The following is a 22,444-nucleotide window of genomic DNA, read 5'->3' as shown; positions in this document are numbered from 1 at the left end:
TACATCAAAGGCTGTGTATAACATCTACACAGGTGACGAATAATGGATCTATGCATATGAGCCGGAAACAAAACAGCAATCAACTGTATGGGTCTTCCAAGACGAGGCAAAACCAACAAAAGTTGTTCGAGGAAGAAGCACATCGAAACAAATGATTACCCTGTTTCTTCGGCCTTAACGGTCATGTGGCAACAGTGGCGTTAGAGCAACGCAGGACGGTCAATTCTGAATGATACACGACCATTTGTTTGCCAGAAGTCATCGGAGAAATTCGAAAAAAGCAGAAGCACAGGCGAATCATTCTTCATCATGACAATGCGTGACATCGACTCAAACAAAGGCATTTCTGAAGGAGCGAAAGATCGAACTGATGGGTCATCCGCCGTACAGCCCTGATTTGGCACCCAATGACTTCTTCTTATTCCCGCATATCAAAAATAAATTACGTGGACAACGATTTTCGACCCCCGAAGAAGCGGTTGATGCATTAAAAACGCATGTTTTGGAGTTACCTCAATCGGACTGGAAAAAGTGCTTTGAAAATTGGTTCAAACGCATGCAAAAGTGTATTGATCATCATGGAGAATATTTTGAAAAACAATAAAACCAATTTCGATCCTACATATTTGTTTTTTCATTATTAGGCCAGAAATATAAATAGCAACCCTCGTATATATAAAATATTTTATATATATATATAAAATATTTCATATATATATATAAAATATTTCATATATATATATATATATATATATATATATATATATATATATATATATATATATATATATATAAAATATTTCATATATATATATATATATATATATATATATATATATATATATATATATATATATATATTTTATAATTTTTCCACGCTTTAACCACGTGAACATCTTTGTCGGCGATTGTCTTGTCTCTGACAATCTTGAAATAAATTAAAATAAAAAGGAAGTGTTTAACTTGTCTTTGACAATTTTGAAAAATGTTGAAATAAGTAGGAAATTTAATGATTATTAAAATTATTAATTAACAAAAGAAAGCAAGCTAAATAGTAACTTTCAAATCTAAATAAAAGCTAATCATTAAAGTAAGCTTTGCAATTAATAGTTATAAAAACAAATTAACTAAGGATAACTAACAAAAAAATAGGCGAACAATCAATAATCAGCAAAAAAACTAGATAACAAGAAATCACAAAAAAATAACAGTTAATAGCTACAGAAAACAAGTTAGCAATTAATAAAAAAAAAATAACTGTTACTAACTAATAAAAAATTCATCGAAATAAATAATTAATCCCTTAATAAACGTGCTTTCGTAGTACATATTATTTTATTTCACATTCAAAATTATTATCACAAACTATTTAACACAGTGTATTATAGGTAAGTAAACAACTTTTAAGCTAATTTTCTTCATTATGTGCCGTCAAATTTCGAAATCGTTAAAAGTGTGCCACCCCCGAAAAAAGGTTGAGAATCACTGGTCTAGATACTGGAAGATGGCGGCTTCTTTGAATGCTGAACCAGTTCAATAACGATATTCAATAATGAAGAAAACAAGAAAAAATGCTTATAGCTACATTCCATGCTTTAAAAATCATTATATGTATTTATTTTGAAGTAGACATTTCAAAATTATTCCAAAAAAATGAAGAAAATCAGTCGAAGACAGAAAAAAGTTCATAATATCCAACTTCCTCTCTTTTTTTGGTTCATTATATCCACAAAAAATAACATTATACGTGTGTAGCAAGGCACGGAAGCGAACATTTCGTTCACTATATCCAGGAGTTCACTATAAACCGTGTTCACTATAGCGGGGTTTGACTTTTATGTAAGAACATTTTGTAAATTTTGTTACTTATAATAAAGTCAAAAATTACCAAGATAGATCTAGATTTAATTTATCATTAATGTGAGAGCCTATTTCTCTCTCAGCAATACAAACATGATTGTTATATTGCTGGCGTTTTATTGCATCAGGATTTGTTAAATAATAACCTTTGTACTTGAACAACAAAATATTTAAACTTAGGAACGTAGAATGTGTGAACACAATAAAAAGCAATTATATTTATTGTTAGGAACATATAACGATAAGATCATAATGTATACAACAATTCAAATTAAAAACGGTTTTTTTAAAATCTATCTTGAGTCTTTCATATTTTCAATTAATTTCGATATAAATGTTAAAATTTACATCTGGTAACATCTAATTTATTTCTCTTCGTATTTATTATTTCTTTTTTATTTACTTTTACTTTCGACATGAATGTCAAGTGCGAGACAATAAAATAAAGATCTCGAATAAGATAAATATATTTTTTTTAGATCGATAAATAATAATCATTATTTAAAAATCGTAAAAAAGAGAAAAAAATGCTCGCGAAAAACGCATATGAAACTGCAATTATCCTCGAACAAAATGGTATTTCGAAAAAAAGAATCATGTCAATTTCATAAATGAAAATACACTTTAAACTTAAACTATGAAGTGACATTTCAGCGGGTTCATCCTACTTAGTATTTTTTTACAAGTTTAACAGTAAATGCATTTTTTTTTTGCTTTATTGCATTCTTTGTACATTATTCTACACTCCTCTGTAATTTTAAAATTTTATAGTTTTTTTTCGTATCAGATCAAAAAATACAAGAGCACCCAAAACAACCACAAAGGAACTTTAAGGATAGAGACAAACTATTTTTGAATCGAAGCCTAAAATTTCAATTACTCATGAGCGTCTCATTCTAAATCTCGATACTTTTTTAAAATATGTATTCCATACAAATAGATAACGCCGACTCATTATTTTCATATGCATATACATTAAAACCTCGATCCCAGATAGCACCGTTACCAGATTGCAACAGTTACAAAAAATTACAAAATATATTTATTTTGCAATTATATTTAATGGATAATTTTTTTTAAAAAAATTTAATTTTAAAAATTATCATTTTGTTATAATTCGACTGCTTAACTGTTTTTTCAAAAAATAAATTTTCTAGAAATTGTAAATAATTTTGAAAGTAAATTGCAAGTAATTTTGTTTTCATTAATTTTCTTTTTATTAAAACAAACTGATATAACTTAATTATAAATTATAAAATACTAATCTTTCACAATAAAATTTTAATATTAGTAAATCTAAGTAGAATACTGTAAAGCTACCAAATTGTAACAAAAAAAATTTTTTTTAAAAATTTTTTAAATTTAAAACTGACAATTTTTATATAAAGTAACTACACTATAATTGTAAATACATTTTAAAAATGTTCATTAGCGATTTCATGGGCATAGTTTCATGATTTTCCTTTTGTTCTCATACCTACATTTTAACGAATTTATTTCACTGAAGTATGCTTTTATGAAATTTATCTTACTGAAATTAGTATCCTACTTTATACAAAATAGTCATTTATTTCATTTATAAGTGTTGTAAGCAGTTTTTTTTTTTTCGCGACTAATCTTTTAGTCGCAAATGGTCACAATAATTACATTCAAAGATTTGACCCGTTTAAACATTTCCGAAAGCCTTCATACATGACTTTTAAAAAAATTTGTTTCCTTACACGCTTTTGTTTATAAAAAAAAATGCTTTCCGTAGAATATTGCTCCATTCCCCGTCACTCAAAGTGTCAGAAAAAAAATATATTCTATATGTAAAACACTGATTTATTTTGAATAAAGAATTTGGAATGCTTTTTCCATCTGTTTTTAAAATAGATCTGTATGTTTACATTTTCTTTGAGACTCCTGACATTTCAAAATTTTACTCAACTTTTATAACCACGGACAGTTCTAATATGATTTATTTTATTCAAAAGAAATTACATCAAAGGGAAAAATAACACGATTTTTAAGTGAATAATTCCATAAACTAAGCATTTTTGTAATCGTTTTGTAATCTTTTACTTTTTAATGAAATGCTTTATTCTATTTTGCGTACAGTGCGCAATAAAAAACGGTCCACAATGAATAACGTTTGATCCAATGATCTTATCTCCATGTTCTAGGAATCTTATCTTAATGGTCCGAGGGGGTAACTTCAAATATGGTAATTAATTAGTGCAGACGATATTTTTAGTTACGAAATCAGACACAAAAGTGTATTTTCTCTGGATAAACATTCCTTTTTCAGACGGATTCGGATTTCTAAAAACTAAAATATAAAAGGTAGCAGCAATCTGAAAAATATGGTCCCCATAGTTTGGCCTGGAAAGCGACCCAAAGCTCAGAACATAGAAACATCTAATTGGCATTTCATATGAAAAAGCAAATGATTTTTTAAAAAAAAAAAAAGAATAAGTCCAATTCTTTTAGTGTCAGCATTCTTTACAGCACGTATAAAAATTGTATTTAGAGAAATACTAGGACTCTTTCGTAAAGAATTTTTTAGTTATCAGCGATTTGGAGACCTAATTCTAGGTACAAACATTCTCCTCCGACTTCATTGTACCCCTCTACAAACATTTTTTTTCGATCATCAAAACTAGGCTTTAAATCATTTTTGTGAATGCCCTTGAGCGTTGGTAGCGAAATTTTTTTTATCGAATTATCTACACACAAAATGATGACCAAGTCAATTTCAACCATGGGAATACGATAAATTCCAGCGTTCCAATATCCACTGCAGCCGTTTTATTGTTATTATTAACCAGAAATCGATTAACAATAACTAAAACGCAACATTAGAAAACGCATAATCCGAGGGCAAAACCCACAAGTTTTTTTCCCCCTCCAAATTTCAAGTATTTTTTTTTTTTAAGTACTGTTTCCTTAACGGATGAAGATCAATGGGGGGAAATGGTTTAAGTCCATGAAAGTTTAGTCTTATAAAAAACGAATTTTGAGATAGGAACAGTTCCTTCTTTTTTTTCAGCATCGCTCAACTTCACTGTGTAATAACTCCCGAGTTAGAGGCGTTTTTTCACGTTATTGATTTGTCAAAACTTGGCAATGCTCAAAATGTCCAATCGTCCTTTTTGTAAAAAATGGTTAATACAGTCAAATACAGTTATTGGTTAATACAGTCAATACAGAATCCGTTATAGTGAACATGGTTTATAGTAAACTCCTGGATATAGTGAACGAAATGTTCGCTCCCGTGCCTTGGTTGGTTGGTGTCGTATCCTCTATTGAATCATATTCCATGGTGTGCTTGAATAGTTTCTGTTATTTCTATGGCATTAAATGAATACAAATCCTCTTCTGTGGGGTAGTTTAGGAAGTGAAGGCCTGCAGCGACTGCAGGGCAGTTAAAAACATGATATGGTGTCAGTTCCACATTAAGACAGTTGCCACAGTTTTGATATTTTCTAGTCCCATCTGTAGAAATTTTCATGTTTTTATGATGTTTTGTTCTTAGTCTGATGAGAGTAGTGGCTGTCTTCCTATCGATGTCAAGATTAGTTATCTGATCGTGGGCTTTGATTTTTAAAGGGGTGAATAGTCTTTACTTTGCAAAAGCATTTGCATCAGCCAACGTGGTTGGGATTGTATTTTGATTGAGATCTCTGGCATTTTTAGCCAAGGAATCAGCTATTTCATTGAACTCTAGGTTCACATGGGCGGGAATCCACTGCAAGAAGCATTTTTTCCAGATACGCTGAAGTTGTACAAGTTGTTCTGTGATATTCAGGATTAGGCTTGAGGTACCTTTGCAGAGGGCCTGCAAGGCAGACCTGCAGTCGCTGAAGATGGTGATACCACACTAAGCTGCTCCGAAGGTTCAAGATTGATGTACGCTTCGATTACCTTAGAAATGGCTATCAATTCTGCCGTAAAATTAGATGCGATTTTTCCAGCACCAGTTGCGATCTCTTGTTTTTGATCATCAGGTAGGAGCAGTACCACTCCCGCATCTCCGTTGGTGAAAGTGGAGTCGGAAGATCCATCATTCCCGTGCCTTGCTATACACATATAATATTATTTTTTGTGGATATAGGGGAACCAAAAGAGGAGAGGAAATTGGATATTATGAACTTTTTTCTGTCTTCGACTGATTTTTTTCTCTTCATTTTTAGGTCATTTTAAAATTTTTACATAAAATACATAACATACATAATAATTTACATAAACCGATTTTTAAAACTATCTATTGAGTTGAATGTAGCCTTTCTTGTTTTCTTCTTCTATCTCAGTTACTCATCCCTAAATAAAGGCCATCCCTAAATTTTATGTACACAAGAAGAAGAGTAATAAAAAATAAAAGTTAGGGGAGTGTCGGGTACCACCGCCCCACTGTCAATTTCATATGTATAGAATATTTTCTCAAGTCAATGGGTCATCGGACATTAATTGTTATATTAAAAAAAGATTATTTTCAAAGTTTCAAGTATTTATGCAGCTGTTAACATGGTAAACAATAGTTTTGAAAATATGTTGAATACAGTAGTCATGAAATTAAGAGAAATCGGTTGAATTTTGTGATAAAAATGATAAATGTGGTTTATGTATTGTCAATACATTGGTCATTTTCATTTACACCTGAAAAAACACTCAAAAAACGTAATTTTTGTAACTGGGCGGTGTACCCGACACATTTTAAAAAGAGCTGAAAAACATGTTTTTTTTAAAATTTCTATTTTTTTTAAGTTAAACTATTCTTTTTTTGGTTTATTCTCTTTGCATTATTTAATTAGATGACAAAACAATAGAAACATACAAAAATATTGATTATTACTCAATATTATACAGAAATATAAGCAATACTCCTTAAGTGGGCGGGGCTACCCGACTCTCCCCCTAACACATTTTTTGTTACTAAATATTGTTTTTTAATCGTTTTTGTATTTCCTTTTATGGGCCATTTATTTAAATAAGGTGTAATAAAACGGAGCAGTTCTGTAAAATTAGTTAAAATTGTTTGCAGTATAGATACAGTGAACTCCCAGTTATAGTAAACCGAAATTTCTGTCCCTTGAAGGCTCACTATAGCGAAGTTTGACAGTATATTTAATGATCTACTGGCGGTTTAGCAAATGGGCAAAATAGCAAAGAATGTTTCTCCATTATACACTATTCCCCTATTTATTAACATGGAAAAAACCAGTTTTGCTATGCTGTGGAGCATGCAGATCAAAATACCGACTTTTTACGTGCAGAAAGGTCATTGGATTAATATTTAATGATTTTTGCAGTATTTCAAATACATTTGTACAGGAAATTTCGCTTAAAAAAATTAATACTTGTTCTTTGCCCTACAACAATCACCATTTTGGAAAATTGATAGAACCAAAATCTTTCTCTCATTTAAAACTGATTTAATTTAATAGGATGAAATTAAATATCCTCCTAGCAGATCCCAAAAGTTCATGGAAGTTAGTTCGCCATCGATGTCTATAATAGATGGAATTTTAAATGAAACATTCCGGATACTTTTTTGATTACAGTAGTATTTATGAGAATTCGATGGCACAAATCCTTGTATTAAGATATTAATTGTGTTGATTTAATTTTATTTATGGTACATTCTCTGGTACATTTCTTTCAATGTACTTTTTAATTCGGAATATAACTTCTAGCAATTCCGAAAGAATTCTTTTCATCCTACAAATTCTTTTTATCACTCTATAAAGTTACAGTTAAACTTGTTAAAATAGTACTTGCAATAAAATGTGTGTCACTCCTAAATTCTTTAAATGCGTTCTTTTTGTTCCTTCGATTAATTTTATTTCTCTCTTCTTTCTTTGATTTTTATACTAGACAACTACTTCAACAAATTTTATTGCTGGAACTTTTCATTGCTTTTTATGAAGCGATAAAAGAATTTTTTTTTTCCTTTTGTTCTGTGGAATTCTTGTAAAATTTAGGATTAAGTTATACGCATTTACTTCAAATAGCTTGAGTCGAAATAAAACTATAATTCCAGTGTTTCTGACAAAGATTTTTAAAAAAAGTCTTATATCTTAATCGAAGTAGACAGGACCATATTATAGGTTCTAAATGTAATATTTGTTTCATCTAGCCCCAGTGGTCGGAAAAACTACATTTTCTTTGCAGTTAACTGCAACTACTTTATTACAATTGTAGTTTACTACAATTAAAACTTCTTTTTTTAAATGTAGTGACTACAAAATACTTTTAAAAAGTATAGTTACTACTTCACTACTTTTAAAAGACATACATAATTTACTGGAGAGCATAATTCACAGCAATGTTCAGAATAGTTTTAAATAAAAAAAATTGGATTAGTTAAGCACAAGAAGTCATTAAGATATGTTAATTCACTACATGAGATATATGGTTAGCCTGACCCTTTTTTTTTTTTTTTAGGCATTTATTCTCCTAACCTTTTAACTCTATTCTCTTCTTGACATTGAATATTCAATTTAAGAATTGATAGAAAGTTATCGAATATTTGGGATTTAAGTGATTAATGCTTTTTTATATCCTCCAAAAAATAAAGTACAGTGCCCAAAATAAATTTAAAAAAACGGAACACCCTGAATAACTTTATATCTTCAAGTTCTAGGAGTCAGTCTTAATGGTTCGATTTTCAATTATTCCTTTTTTTTTCACAGGATTTCCAATGATAATGAACGAAATAACTTAAGAACAAGAAAGAAATAACTGCTGCCAACCAAAACTAAAGCTTTGCCACAGAGGCATTCTCATTGCTTGTATTGAAGGACCTGCGAAGGATTTGCACCAATCAGATTCGAAAATGTTTTTGCATTTGAACTTTGTTGCTTTACTAAACTTCAAAAGTAGTTGCCAAAAATAGCTATAAGCAACTGTTTTTTTTTTTTTTTTTTTTTTTTGTAGCTCACATCACGCTACATTACTTCTTTTAAGAAGTAGCGCAATGCACTACAAACTGCGAAAAAAAGTAGCGACTACAGTAGTTTTGCTGATTCCGACCACTGATCTATCCCGAAATCAGGAAAACTGGGATAGGCACTATAGATCTTGACTGTCCTTGGGCTGTCACGCCACTGAGTTTAATTTCACCTTAATATTGTTTGCTAATTATTTACGGCGTTATCGGAAATTCGAAAGTAAATATGCCAAATCTTTTTACATGTCATTTTTTAACGTTTTTAATTTCATTTCTATTTAATATTCATTTTCAATTTCATATTTAATTTCAATTTTACATTTAATTTCAATCTCATTTAAATTTAAATTTTATATTCAATTTAGTTTTAACTTTATTTCAATTTTATTTCAATTTTATTTCAATTTTATATTCATTTTTATTTCAATTTCCTTTCCATTTCCGTCTTATTTCACATTTAATTTTAAATCATATTCAATTACCGTTTTTATTTCTAAATCTATTTCATACAGGCAAGTTTTCAAATTCGCGACGATTCTGACAAATGGCTTCTGTTTTGAAATTATCATACTAAAGTAATCAATTACAAATAAATCACGTGCTATTGATGATACAGTTAACTTTTTTATAAGGCCGTGGGGAGCATACTTCCCATTAAACTACATTAATTTTTCAACGTCGATGGAAAGTTAGTTCCCAATCAATGATTGGTGCATCCATCTCCTGATTAATTTTACTATATATAAAATTCTATTGATGGTGTCGCAGTTTTCCATTGTTGTCAGTGCATTTTTATTGGCCAGAAAATCACGTGGTCTGATCCAGTTTTTCCTCATTCGTCTCCTTATTGTTTTGGTTGTAGTCAGCATAAAATTAATAAAAGTCATGCTTTTCTATAAATATTTTTGAATCCCTAACTTAAAATTATTTTCCTGTACTGCTATTATTACGCTTTTAATTGGGTATAATATGAAAAAAACACAACTACTTCCACTTACTAGGAATAACATTTACCTTTAAGTTTAATTAATAAACTGAGTTTTAAATATGTTTACTAAATTCATAAACTTCGGTAAAACAACAATATAAATTATTTCCAAAGGAACTTGACTAATTTAATTCCAACCTGGCGAGTAGCGACTTATAACAAGACACTTCGTTTGATGCTTTTACTTGTTGCTAGAAATCAGGTTCGCAGAAAATGCTGTTTACTAGTTAAATTTAGTAGGAATAACACGATCTGTGACGTAGGCTATAGTATACCCAATTCAAGAGTTTAAAACTAAGAGAATTGCTGTTTTTTTATTAGTATTATAATGTAAATCTGCCTTACATTTTAAGATAAAGTTATTTAGAAAGGTGGTCTAACAATTATTATTTTTGAGCAAATAACATTAATATACTGTTGTAAATTACATTTAAAGAGATCTGTTAAATGATTTAGAACTTAACGATCAGCTACTTGCACAATGAGATGCAGGCAACAACCAAAAAAGTTGTTAATATATCCTTTCGTTTGGTAAGCGAAAATATTAAATTAAGGATGTGAACTCATCAAATTTGTTTCAACAGTATAACGTTATAACAATATAAATGTTATTTTAAAAAATTATTACTTAGAAAAATCACTTCTGTTTACCAATAGATCTAAATATTTATAATACTAATCGATAATAATATTTGAACATGGGAAGTGGAGGCACAAGCGCAAGCAAGCATAATTCCTTTTAGAAAATAAAAGGTTAAGTGAATAATTTTATCATTAGTAGAAAAACTACTTTCTGCCAGGAAATAACAAGTTCTGATTTAAAAAGAACAATGAAAGGTTTTATGTACCAAATGTGGGTAACAATAAAAGTGAAGAAAAAAGATTCCATTTCTTCTCGTGCGTTATGTTCTCGTTCATTTGATAATTTCACATCGAGGTTATTTGTGTTTATAAACACAGAATTTATAAAAGTGATTATTTATAAGCAAAGTTTATGACCAAATCATTACAGTAGGTAAGATTCCGAAAATACCTCTTCCCACCAAATAAATGTAGTTCTAAAAATTGGATTTATTTTAGGTAATGAGCTTAATGAATTTCTTTTCATAAATCAATCTCAGTTCCAAAAATATTTTAAGATTACAGGGAAATAAAGGGCAAAAGTAACGTCTAACTTCGCATCCAGTCTAAAATAGTATTTGTCTCTTTGAATATATGCTGTTTTTTTCTTCTTTTTTTTGACATGTTTAGAATTTCAGTCTAATATCGTCTGTTTCGGAGATTAGCAAAAAAATGGATAAAATAGATTCCAGTTATTTCATCTTTAAGTAAATAACGGTTTTTCAAAAAGTCTAATAATCTACACTAAAACTGAGTGTTATTTACTATTGTTAATGCATCGCTTTTACCATATTATATAACTAGCCGGCCCAGTTGACCGAGCGGTCAGCGTGCCTGACTGTGACCTGACCAATGGTTGAGGGTTAAAGCTGCATAATATGACCTGATAATTAAGATTTTACATAGAATTTATTGTGCGTTTAATAACTTGGCCAGGTACTGTATGTTACACAAAACGTGAAAAAATATACATCAAATATTAATGTAAAATGTTCGATATAAAATAATTGAGAACGAATAAAAAGTACCGTTAAAAATAAATAATAATAACAGATATTTTGTGCCCTTCTGACACAGTGTCCGTGTGATAATGAGGCCCCCGTGTGTGAACCAGAAATTTCACTGATAGGGCCCTCCAACACAAAAAGTTGAAAACTTTTTTAAAACATTTAAAATTTAAAAATGTGGTTATTAGCTAATCATGAGTGTAAAAACGGGAGTTCACCTACAGGAACCCCCTTTTGAAAAATAATCCATTACGATTATCTCGACTGTATGAGTTGAAGGCACTGGAACTATATTCTCGTATCAACTCTTGGAAATACATTCAGATTAAATTATGGCGAATAATTCTCAAAACTCTAAATAAAAATGTTCGACCTTTTCAATAACATTCACTGCATTAATCACTACCGCTATCTCTATAAAGTAAAAATAAAAAAGATGTTTTCGAGCGTCCAGGATCGATTGTTATTTTTCATTAAGCTACATTATTAATTTAGTAAATGCTTACGCATGTAGTCATTTTAACATTAATGTAGGCTATTAATTAGGGTTTGAAAAAACCATGTTTTTTTTCTTAAAAAGGAAGAAGTTAAGCCATCTTTTCATCAAAAACATGAGTTTTGTCGGGTTTTTAATATAAAAAAACCTAGGATTTCGATATTAAAACATTTTCGAAACATTTTAACATTCTTGAGTTTTTTAGATTATTACTCTATAATTTTTATTTCTTAACAACTAACTGTTACATAAAAACTTAAACTATTCAATTAATAATTCAATCATATTTTATTTCATGAACACAGATACATTTTCAAATTCTATAGCGATGTCCATGTCAGAGGCTGAACTGGAACAGTGGTCCACAATCCTTCAATCAATTTCCGTTTGTAATATTCCTATTGGTTGCATCTTTAACTGATTGATAATTGATGGATTCCCAGTGGATAGATAAAGTGAAATGACGTCAACTTCAACAACTTTTTTGGAATAAAATTTAAACTTAATCGGTTTGCTTGGTTAAGATTGCAACGTATCTGCAATTTCGTTTATTAAATTCCTATTCAACTGTGACTTTATGTTTTTCGCCAAACAGTTAGTTTATTAATAGTGAGTAAAGTTGATTACTAATAATAGTTTTATGTTACTTATTTAATTTATTTTATTTCCATATTTTTATTGGCAACAGTTTTATATAAAGCTTATTATAAAAGTTAATGAAACTTATTTACAGTATAATAATTCCAAAACGGTTAAGAAGTTAAGATACTAATTTCAATGAAAAGTTATTCAGAGGGATTTTAGTTTACGTAAAATGTAAAGACTAACGTGAAAATCATACATTTTTATTTTCGATATTTTAAAGTGTTTATATACCATTAGGATTAATGAAGAAAGAATTAATCAAAATTTACTTATCGAAAAATTAATTCAGCAACAACATTTTTATACGAATGTGTCTTCTTATACTTTTAGTAACACTCATTTAAATTTTTTATAAAAAGTTTCGTTATAAATTTTTTTTAAATTTTTTAATGAATATAAATTATTAATATTTTGTCTCTATCAAGTGTATTGAAATATAATTCTCCAAATTAAACTGCTTTTTTTTAACCATAATTAGATCATATAATTTTACTTTGTACTGAAATAATTAATACAGCTAGTACGAACATAATAATTCAATCCAGTTTCTAGTATTTTCCAACCAACATTCTAGTAAACTGCATAGATATTTCTTTAATTCTCAGTTAAAAAAGGGCTTTATAAACAAAAAATAATTATATGAAAATGTGCCTATCTATCTATATATTTCTCTTACAAGGCGACAAAAAAAGCCTCATTACAACTCCCCGAATGACAACGCTAGAAAATCGACCCATGATTGCCACTAAAAATGTCACATGCCATATCTAGCTGAGGTGGCTCAACGTATAGCGCTTTTAAAACCGAAACTGAAATAACCTTAAGCTAGGCAGAAGTGAGTAGTGTTTGTCGATAGATCTCTATTTGAGTATTTTGTCGAGAGCGCTTTTTTTCACGAATTTATATATTACGAATTTATTTGACGATTTTTGATTTATATCATGAATTTATTTGTTTTATCTCAGTCGTGCTGTTACGCTTTAAGATTTTATACTATAGCACATTTCTAATAGGTTTAACGAATTACATGTCATTTATTTGAATTCAAATTTATTTTAATGACTTAGTATTTACTAAAAAGATGTAATTTTTTTTTAAAAAAAAAGTTGTTATATGAAATTGAATGATTGTTTTGAATTCTTAGAATTTTGTGCATCTGCAATGTACCTAAGTTAGTAGCGAGCGAAGCGAGCTTGGTTTGTGAAGCAAACCATATAAGATCGCGTAGCAATTTTCGGGGTTGGCGAGCGTTAGCGAGCAGGGGGGGCAGCCCACTAGTGTAGAATAATACGTAAATTTTGGGAAATTGATAAAGTCAAAACGCTTTATACGTAACCTTTACGTAATATTGACAGAATGATAATACCATTGAAATATTTGGTAAAAAAGTTTTTATATATTTTACGTAATATTAACGGAATGGATTTTACCAACTACCCTTCGGTGAGATTACTTTCATATATTTTATGGAAGATTGACGGAAGAATATTTACTATTTAGATTTAGTAAAAATGATTCTTCGTATTTTGCGTATTATTGACGAAGGAAATTTATAATTTAAATTTCGGTTCGAATTTATTTGCACAAATTTTCTGTTTTTTTTTAATATATATACATAACCTCTTTTTTGTATAGTTGGACGTTTTGACATAGTGTTGACGTAAATAATATGTAAAAATAACATTCTCATTCTGACCTAGTAGAAAGTGGTTGGTAAAATATTCGCAAAAAAATTTATTTATTTGCGTATAAGTTTATGTAAATTTTTAAGTCCATTTGGATAAAAAAAAATTTTGCTATAATTCGACATTTCAGTTTTATGTAAATTTTACGAATGCTTAGTAAAATTTAAAGGTGAAATATGCGCGTTTTTGACGTAAAACTGATAATTCTCTGCTACCTGGTTGGTGTTTGTTTAGTAGCCGTTACTTACTAAGTACTGTTTGTTATTACTAAGTACTGTTTTACACCTACCACTTAACTTTTAAAAAAAGCACTTTGCCTTAACATCAGATGCTAATATAAATATTTATATTAATATATTTAGATAGACAGAAACGTCTTATTTTTGCAAAATAAATCTTAAAAGGAAACTTTTTTTTTCGAATGAAGATACCATTTTTATAAAAGAATAAGCGTAGGGTATTGGTAAAAATGTTTTTTAAAAAAGAAGATTGAGCTTTGTTTCATTAAATTCTAAATACTTCATTAAATTCTTAATTTGTATATTAAATTCTTAATTTGTATATTAAATTCTTAATGTGTTACTTTATTGAATTCTAAATTTGTAGGTTACAGCTTGTGGTAAACGTATGGTACTTTTGTAAATTACAGATTCGTTTTTAATCAGATAGTAGGCATATTTGCTAGCGAATAAGTATATATACTCAGCATTTCTTGAACTTTTCTGTATGCTTCTTATCATATGTAAGTCTGCCATTATTCATAAAAAGCAATATTTTAAAACAACAGTTCAACAATTATGAAAAGTACCTCTGTCAATGTTGATAAAATAAATACGCTAAAAACAATGTGCTTTTGGTACTATACGCAGAAGTAGTTTCGTCACTTTTTGAGGCAAAGAATACGTTCAAGACAATATTTTCGGTACAATAGAAAATTCAACGTAAGAAACAAAAAATTCAAAATTAAATTTATTACATATTTTAAAATTTTTTGTATAAGCCAAATCATGTAAGATAAAAAATAATATTTTAAATAAAAATCAATCTTTTTTTTTTAAATAAGTTTTCCGAGATTCTATTTTAACGTTGTCAGCGAGTAAAAGAAAATAGTTTCGTGAAATCCTTATGTTTTAATCGCACGACGGAAGCTGTATGGAAGTAGGCAAAAAAAAAAAAAAAAAAAAAAAAATGCTTCGGTCATTATGTCTCCATTGCGTGCCCGCATTGCTGATTCGCAATTTCGGAAGGAGAAAAGGTGTGATTCGAAACACAACTTCTTCTTCACACTTGCTTCTTAGCGATGACAATAAAACAAAATAAATATCCAGAATTTATTTCTTATAAATAAAAGTTAATCAGAATTTCATTTAAAAGTGTACACATTCAAACACATGATAAAAAATAAATCGCATTAAAATTGCTTGCCTTGTATAAGAGCAGTTTTGAAATTTTAAAATACATTTTTCGGTCACACCCAGATGTTAGTGATAAAAGAAAGCGCATTTGACGGATTAGATAGCTCTCCCTATCTGACAACCTCTATAGAGATAAGTAGAGCTCACTTAAGTACTTATTTGTTATGCCAAAATAAACCTGTTCGTGCATGCTTATTATGTTGTTTTTTGTACTACCAGAACAAAGGTAGTGTATACAATTTTAATTTATTTTATAACCGTCGTTGAACATCATAGCCTTGTAATTTTGAACCTAATCCAGAAGACAAGGGAACTCTTGGATTAAGTATTGGGAGAAATTTGCCTTAGTGAAGGACTTCTTTGATGGGACTAATCCGCATTTGAGTTACATGGAGACATTCATGGTTAGCCTGACGGCAAGGGGACTCTAACCAGGGTTGGGATTTTAGACGTCCTAAACTGGTTTTGGACAGGACACGTGGGTTTTACTGTCTTAAACTGGGCAAAACTGTCCTAAACTGGGTAAACCTGTCCTAAACTATCTTAAAGTGTCCAAAACCTTGAACTTTGGTAAAAGGTAAAAATTCTATAGGTGTAACCATTGTGCACATAATAATTACATGTATCAATAAATATTTGATATTTTTTATACAATTTACTATATCTTATTAAAAGAAAATAATATAATATAATAGGAAAAGGTTTATAATTTTTGAAACTCCACAATTCATTGAACAACAAAAGTGAATACCTAATCCTTTAAATATAAATATGCTTTTAATACTGATAAATAATATTTTTGCGTAAGGATAAATATGGTAATATTAAAAAATAATAATTTTTCTTTAAAAAAATACTAAATTTGTTCAAAAATTAACCTTTTATTTTTCACAATATTTTTTTAAAAAAATGTTATAATTTCTGCATTACAGGATAATAAAAAAGACATCTATTTTGAAAAAAATTGTTTTTAAATATAAATATATTAGTTTAAATTGAAAATACAAAATAACTGAAAAATGTATTAACAGTTTTGAAAGGCATAACATGAGTTTCAGTTACTGACACTGGTGATGTATCACCACTATGCTAAAAGAATTGAGCATGAATGAAATAAAAGTATTCTTGAATAGCACTGTAGATAAATAAACCTGTTTATGACGAACCAAGGACTTAGTCCCTAATATTTTAACCTGTATGGCAAGGCCAAACTTCAGTTATGTACTATTGAATGAGAGAACTAATTGAACTTGATTACTGATTAATCTTCCTTTGTTTAAATTGAAGAGTCAAGCAATATTAATTAAACATTATACTTTTAAAAACAAATATTCTCTAGTATATTTAATTATCAATATGTTATTAGTTCTATGTTTATTTTACCTCTTAAATATTGTTCAGATAAAATTGTGACATAATTTGAGTAAAAGGGTTTTGGACAGTTTAAGACAGTTTTAGACAAAGGGGTTTTGGACAGGACGGTTTAAACCAGGGTTTAAACCGTGGATTAATCCATTCTGTCCTAAACTTTGCCAACCCTGACTCTAACCCATGATCCGTCTACCACTGAGGAAATTTCCCATCAGCACTGTGATCGGTGCAAGCCGGATGCGTAATTCGTATCGACCAGCCATCTCTGGGATTCGAACCTGATTTACCTCATTGGAAGGGGAACGCTCTATTCCCTGAGCCATCTAGCGGCTCTCTATACAATTTAAGTAAATTTGGTACATCAAAAAATTTCAAGAATCTGTAAATAAAAAAAAAAGAAATAATTTTACTTACTGCATTACTGTTCCAAACTCGGTGTCGTATCCTAGAAATACTCAAATAACATACGCTGAAGAAATACAAACTTTTTTCTCCGTCGAATATATTTATTCTATTCGAATATGTAACAGCACATCATTTATACCAAATGACAAATAGAATAATCTATCATGTTTATGTATATATATATATATATTGTTTCAGCGTATCCATTTGTTCCGCTCTATCCATAATAAAGCTATTCACAAAGTATTCTTTGATTTAGCGTATCCATTTGTTCTTTCATATCCATGAAGCAATTTCACGAAGTATTTTTTGATTATGTTTCAGCGTATCCATTTGTTCTTTCGCATCCTTAAAGCTATTTTTGAAATATTTTTAATCTTTTTTTTTTTTCTTCAGAAAATAAATTCACCCACTTTTCTTTGAGGAAAAAGGAAGATTCTACACACACACACACAGATTAGCTTTTTGAATTGAAGTTCTCCATGACTTGCGGACTCATTTGCACTAGAACTATTATATAAGTGCAAAGGGCACTGACCAGAGTGATGAGAATGCTGCGTGTGATGTAGAAAAACTTGCCCACCGTGAAAGTGACCGGAAACACGGTCACTCGGTTGACGATCAACTGCACCTCATTGTACACGCTCTGACTGGGCATCTCCTTGGACCGGGCGAAGTTCACTATGTAGGGAATGGTCTGCAAAGCTACCTCGGCTACCCTGCAGCCACCTATGACGATAAAGATCACTATGGCTATAGCGTATAGGAAATCTAAGACCATGATGACCGTTCCGCCGCTCGATATGAGACCTTTCTCCTGACGGAGAAAGCTGTTGACCTCTACGCAGATGACGAGCAACACGAAAGCAAACCAAATGAAGACAGAAGCGTTGAAGAGACGATCAGCCTCGAAGACGAGTTCGCAGAGCTTGTTGTGGTCGACCGCGATGTCGTGCACCATACCGGCCTCCACGACGTCAGCCTTTCCCTTCATCAGGATGAGGCTCTTGTTCAGACACTCGAACTGAAATTGGCTGTTGCTGCATATGAAGCAGAAGAAAAGAACGAGGAAAGCTTTGACACCCCATATGAGCATCACGTGACTGCCCCACACCAGAAGCACCACGTTGTAAGCGCACTCCTCCGAGACGCACACGGACTGAACGTAGGGTAGATGAGCTTCCAGCATGTGGTGTATGTCCCAAGACTGGATTATGATGGATAGGGCCACCACGTAAAAGATTAAAAACAGAATAGTGACCACAACGGCCAGAGTCTCCCACTTGTAACTCTTAGTCTCTGAGGCAGACTTTTCGAAATGCAACGTCTGAAGCTGGCAGGTCAGCTTTCGGACTCTTTTAACTCTCAGAAGCAGAATGTCCATTGGAATGACGGTGGTCACAGCGTCGACTGAGACCACCAGAGTGAACCACAAATGGCCGCTTCTGTTGGGAGTGCCAAGCAATATCACGTAGTGCACAGCAAAAGCGTGCAGAATCAGCACAACTAGAGTCTTGATGAATGGGCGAAGGAAACAGCTGAGAGGGTCTTTCCTTCTGGAGTCTTCCAGAAGATCTGTCAGTCCCAACGTCCAAGACCACCAGTAGAATATTCTGGGACCATCGAACACTGGCCTGTCGAACTGGCTGAGATCGTCCCTATCACACCTCTGATCACATGACAGGGGCAAATTGGTGATCTCCATGGTGACGTGTGACTCACTGCTTGTGCAATGTCGCTTCACACACTCCAAGTCCAGCATGGTGACTGGAGATATGAGGGGTGGAGGTGGCTGGCAAGGAGTGAATGATGGCGGTGCCAGTTTGGTGTCCAAACCTAGCTCGATTGTGTCCACTGCTTGCGGGTATAAGCTCATAAAAAACAGTTTGTGCTCATCTCAGATCATTTAAAGCTCAGAATGGTGTCTTCTCTTAGTGGCAACAGTTTCAAAAAAATCATCTGCTCATGACAGTTTTTTTTTCCTCGCCTAACTTAAAACTTTGGCAAAAAGCCTCTATGTAGTAAAAATATTATCGATTTTGTTACGCTTAACATGCCTGGAAAACTCTAAATCGTTTCTAAATGCGTGCGGCTAGAATAACCTTGTTTGACTGCAATGTAGAAACATTCTCTAACGTGTAGTATTATTATTTTAAAAATGGCTTTGTAAACATACTTAAGAAATTCGGCAGAAAAATATGGATTTTTAACCTTCTTTTCAAAATTGACGCCTAGAGTTTTATATCGCTTTAGGTTATGTTATGTCTTGGACTTGCTCAACATTGTTAACTAAACATTGGTCCTGCAAGTAATAGAATGAAGACCTAACAGTGTTAAGTTCTTATCAAGAATCTAAAAATATTTAGAAATTCTACTCTTTGGAGATGCCGCGTTTAAAAAAAACAAAAGGTTGAAAACTATGTAAATTATTAATTGTGCCAACACTCACAATTCTTTTTTCTTGATTTTTCTTCATTTTCTGGTTTTTTTAAAACTTTTTAAAAAGTTGCCTTAAACTTCTTTGCCAAACTTGAATATTTCTGTTTCACCAATTAGAAGAAATATAATAAGGCCGCGAGCTTAATCTGATTCTGAACGAAATTGCAAATCATATATTAAACGTTCTAACTATTCTCTATGCTCAACAATTTTCAAAAGTTATTAAATTTATATAAAAATTATTAATCGTATCAATTGGGGTTTTTTTTTTGTTATTGTTATAAAACAATTCTAAACGCAAGTTATAAGAAATTTAAAAGTAACAGTTAACAAACTATTTTGATTAAATTGCTATTTCACGTTTTATTGTTTCAATTCTTTTTAAAATATATTTCCTTGACTGATATGAATAACAGTGAAAAACATTTTTTGAAATAAATTAGACAATTTCAATACTTATTTTAAATCGAATGAACACATTAAAAAGTTTTTTTGATTATTATTTACTTAATATCATTTGTTTTCAAAATCTTCTTTTATTGTTATCTTGATTAATAGTTTGATTTTTAAATGCACTTTGGAACACTAAACTTTTATTGAAAAACAAACTTTAAAACGTATTGCTTAAATAAAATATTTATTTGCAAATTTCCTTGCTAATTTTTCGAAAATAATTTTTTCACCTTATTATTAAAATTAAATTTTTAAAATGATTTATTAATGTACAAATAAGAATTAAAAATTAAAATATTATTTATATAAGACATATAATAATTGAAATATTCTAAAAGTAAATGATTTAGTGGGACTCTTAGCATTTACCATAATATCACTTTGATTTTATTTTTTTTTTAGATTATTATTAGATTTGATAACCTATTTACAAAACGATTCGTACAAATTGTGCACAAACTTTCACATTTCGTTTAATTGCAAAATATTTAAAGTAATAAAATCAATACCGCAATTGGATTAAACACAACTGAAATAAAACTAATCGTTATGAACTCTTGTAATTTTATCGTTTTAATTTTTTTTAATATGAAAACTTCTTAAACAATGTGCTTTTGTTTTCACTTTAATAATTTTGAATAAAATGCTGGTTGTCTTTAACAAACACTATACTTGTATGCAACAGATAGCTCGTAGATAGAAAATATTTCTCTTCTTTTATTTAATTCTTTAAAATTTTTTCAAAATTTCATAACCTTTCAGTCTTTTTCGATAAAATCGAACTGCAGTGATTTAGCGAAAGCGAGCATCTCAGTAACAAAAATAGTTTGATAAAACAGTTGTAGCATTTTCGTTCTTTCAAAAATTAATATTGTTTCTACTTATGAATCAAATTTTAACTGTACTTCAATACAACATTACTTCTTTAGATTACTCTAAAAAATAGTCTTATTTTCTTATTTTTAACTGGAGAATTATATTTTAGCTGTTAGAAAAAGCGAAATGGTCGTAAATTTTAAACGCTTATTAAATTCGAGTTACATGACATTTGAGTTGTTAGATACGAAAGGAAAATTATACGAAACTTTAAACGCGCATTAAATTCGAATTCTTGGAAATTTTTAGTTGGTAGATAAGAAATTAAAATGGTACAAAATTTTTAACCCAAAATAGTTTCACGTTGCATGAAATTATAATTTGATTTAGATGAAATGAACGTGGTCAAAAAATTTTAAACTCACATTAGTTTCGAATATCATGAAATTGCATTTGAATAGAGAATAAATAGTTCAAAAAATTTAAAAGGTGCACGTTCAAAATATATGACTAATCCTATTTCCGTAGAGAAGAATGGGTTGAAAATAATTCAAACGCCTCACCTCTGGCACCGCACATTACTCGGAAGCTGCGCGAAGCACTTTATTTGTCATGGCCACTTTTCGGGAGTTTTTGTTTTAAAAAAAAGGGGAGATATTGTTTCCCGGATCGTCTGGCTGTTGGTTGAGATCTGTGAGTGGATGATGCTCCCCACGAATCGACAATAGCTGGCGTGCCGTCAGTGGCGCCCCCACTCAGTCCTCATTCGGGACAAGGTGGGATTGCAAAGTGCAGGACAAATCCGGAACTTCCAGGAGAATCCGGAGAGGAACGGGGAGAAGGGAAGAAAATCTGATAAGTTTCTGAGTAACCGTCACGTTTTCTTGGAGAGGGGAAGAGGATTCATCCTCGCCCACACACGTAGCATCAGATCACTTCCAATTTTTTTTTTTTCCTTCTAACTTTTATGGAGAAAAAGTTTATTTCAAATAACGAAGACTGATTACGATTAAGGAAAAAAAAAGTTAGAAAAACTTATCTAAAGAAATCTTTCAAGCATTGTTTTTTTTTTCCCCCATAATTATTGATATTTTTTCTAATTCTGTTTTACCCTCCCAAGAGGAAGAAAGTTTTCTTTTTTTTTTTTTTTTTTTTTTTTTTTAATATACTGGATAATATGGGAAGGCGCTATCGTGTTGATATCATTAATAAATAGTTTACAATTGCGCTTTCTAATTTTCACAAGCCGCATAGAATTGATTTATTGCCAAAAACGTTAATAATTTTAAGAAACGAAGACTGATTATGATTG

At 30.4% G+C, this 22,444-nt stretch overlaps 1 protein-coding gene across 1 annotated transcript; it reads right to left on the bottom strand.

Annotated features, from left to right (window-relative positions):
* Window positions 1-17,342: 17,342 nt before the first annotated feature.
* Window positions 17,343-22,049, bottom strand: LOC122270814 (uncharacterized). The gene has a single exon (XM_043049665.3). It carries the CDS (start codon window positions 19,298-19,300, stop codon window positions 17,882-17,884), a length of 1,419 nt encoding a protein of 472 aa, XP_042905599.1. The 5' UTR covers window positions 19,301-22,049; the 3' UTR covers window positions 17,343-17,881.
* Window positions 22,050-22,444: the final 395 nt, after the last annotated feature.

This window comes from Parasteatoda tepidariorum, chromosome 9 (genome assembly GCF_982258835.1).
Source record: "Parasteatoda tepidariorum strain Cologne lab strain chromosome 9, Ptep-v5.0, whole genome shotgun sequence".
In the NCBI taxonomy this organism is placed as follows: Eukaryota; Metazoa; Arthropoda; class Arachnida; order Araneae; family Theridiidae; genus Parasteatoda; species Parasteatoda tepidariorum.
Note: the sequence above shows the minus strand (reverse complement) of the source record. Positions and strands in the feature narration are given on the sequence as shown.

Bases quoted from the DNA above. Each gene is read 5' to 3' on its own strand.
- LOC122270814 (XM_043049665.3), bottom strand. From the start codon at position 19,300: ATGAGCTTATACCCGCAAGCAGTGGACACAATCGAGCTAGGTTTGGAC.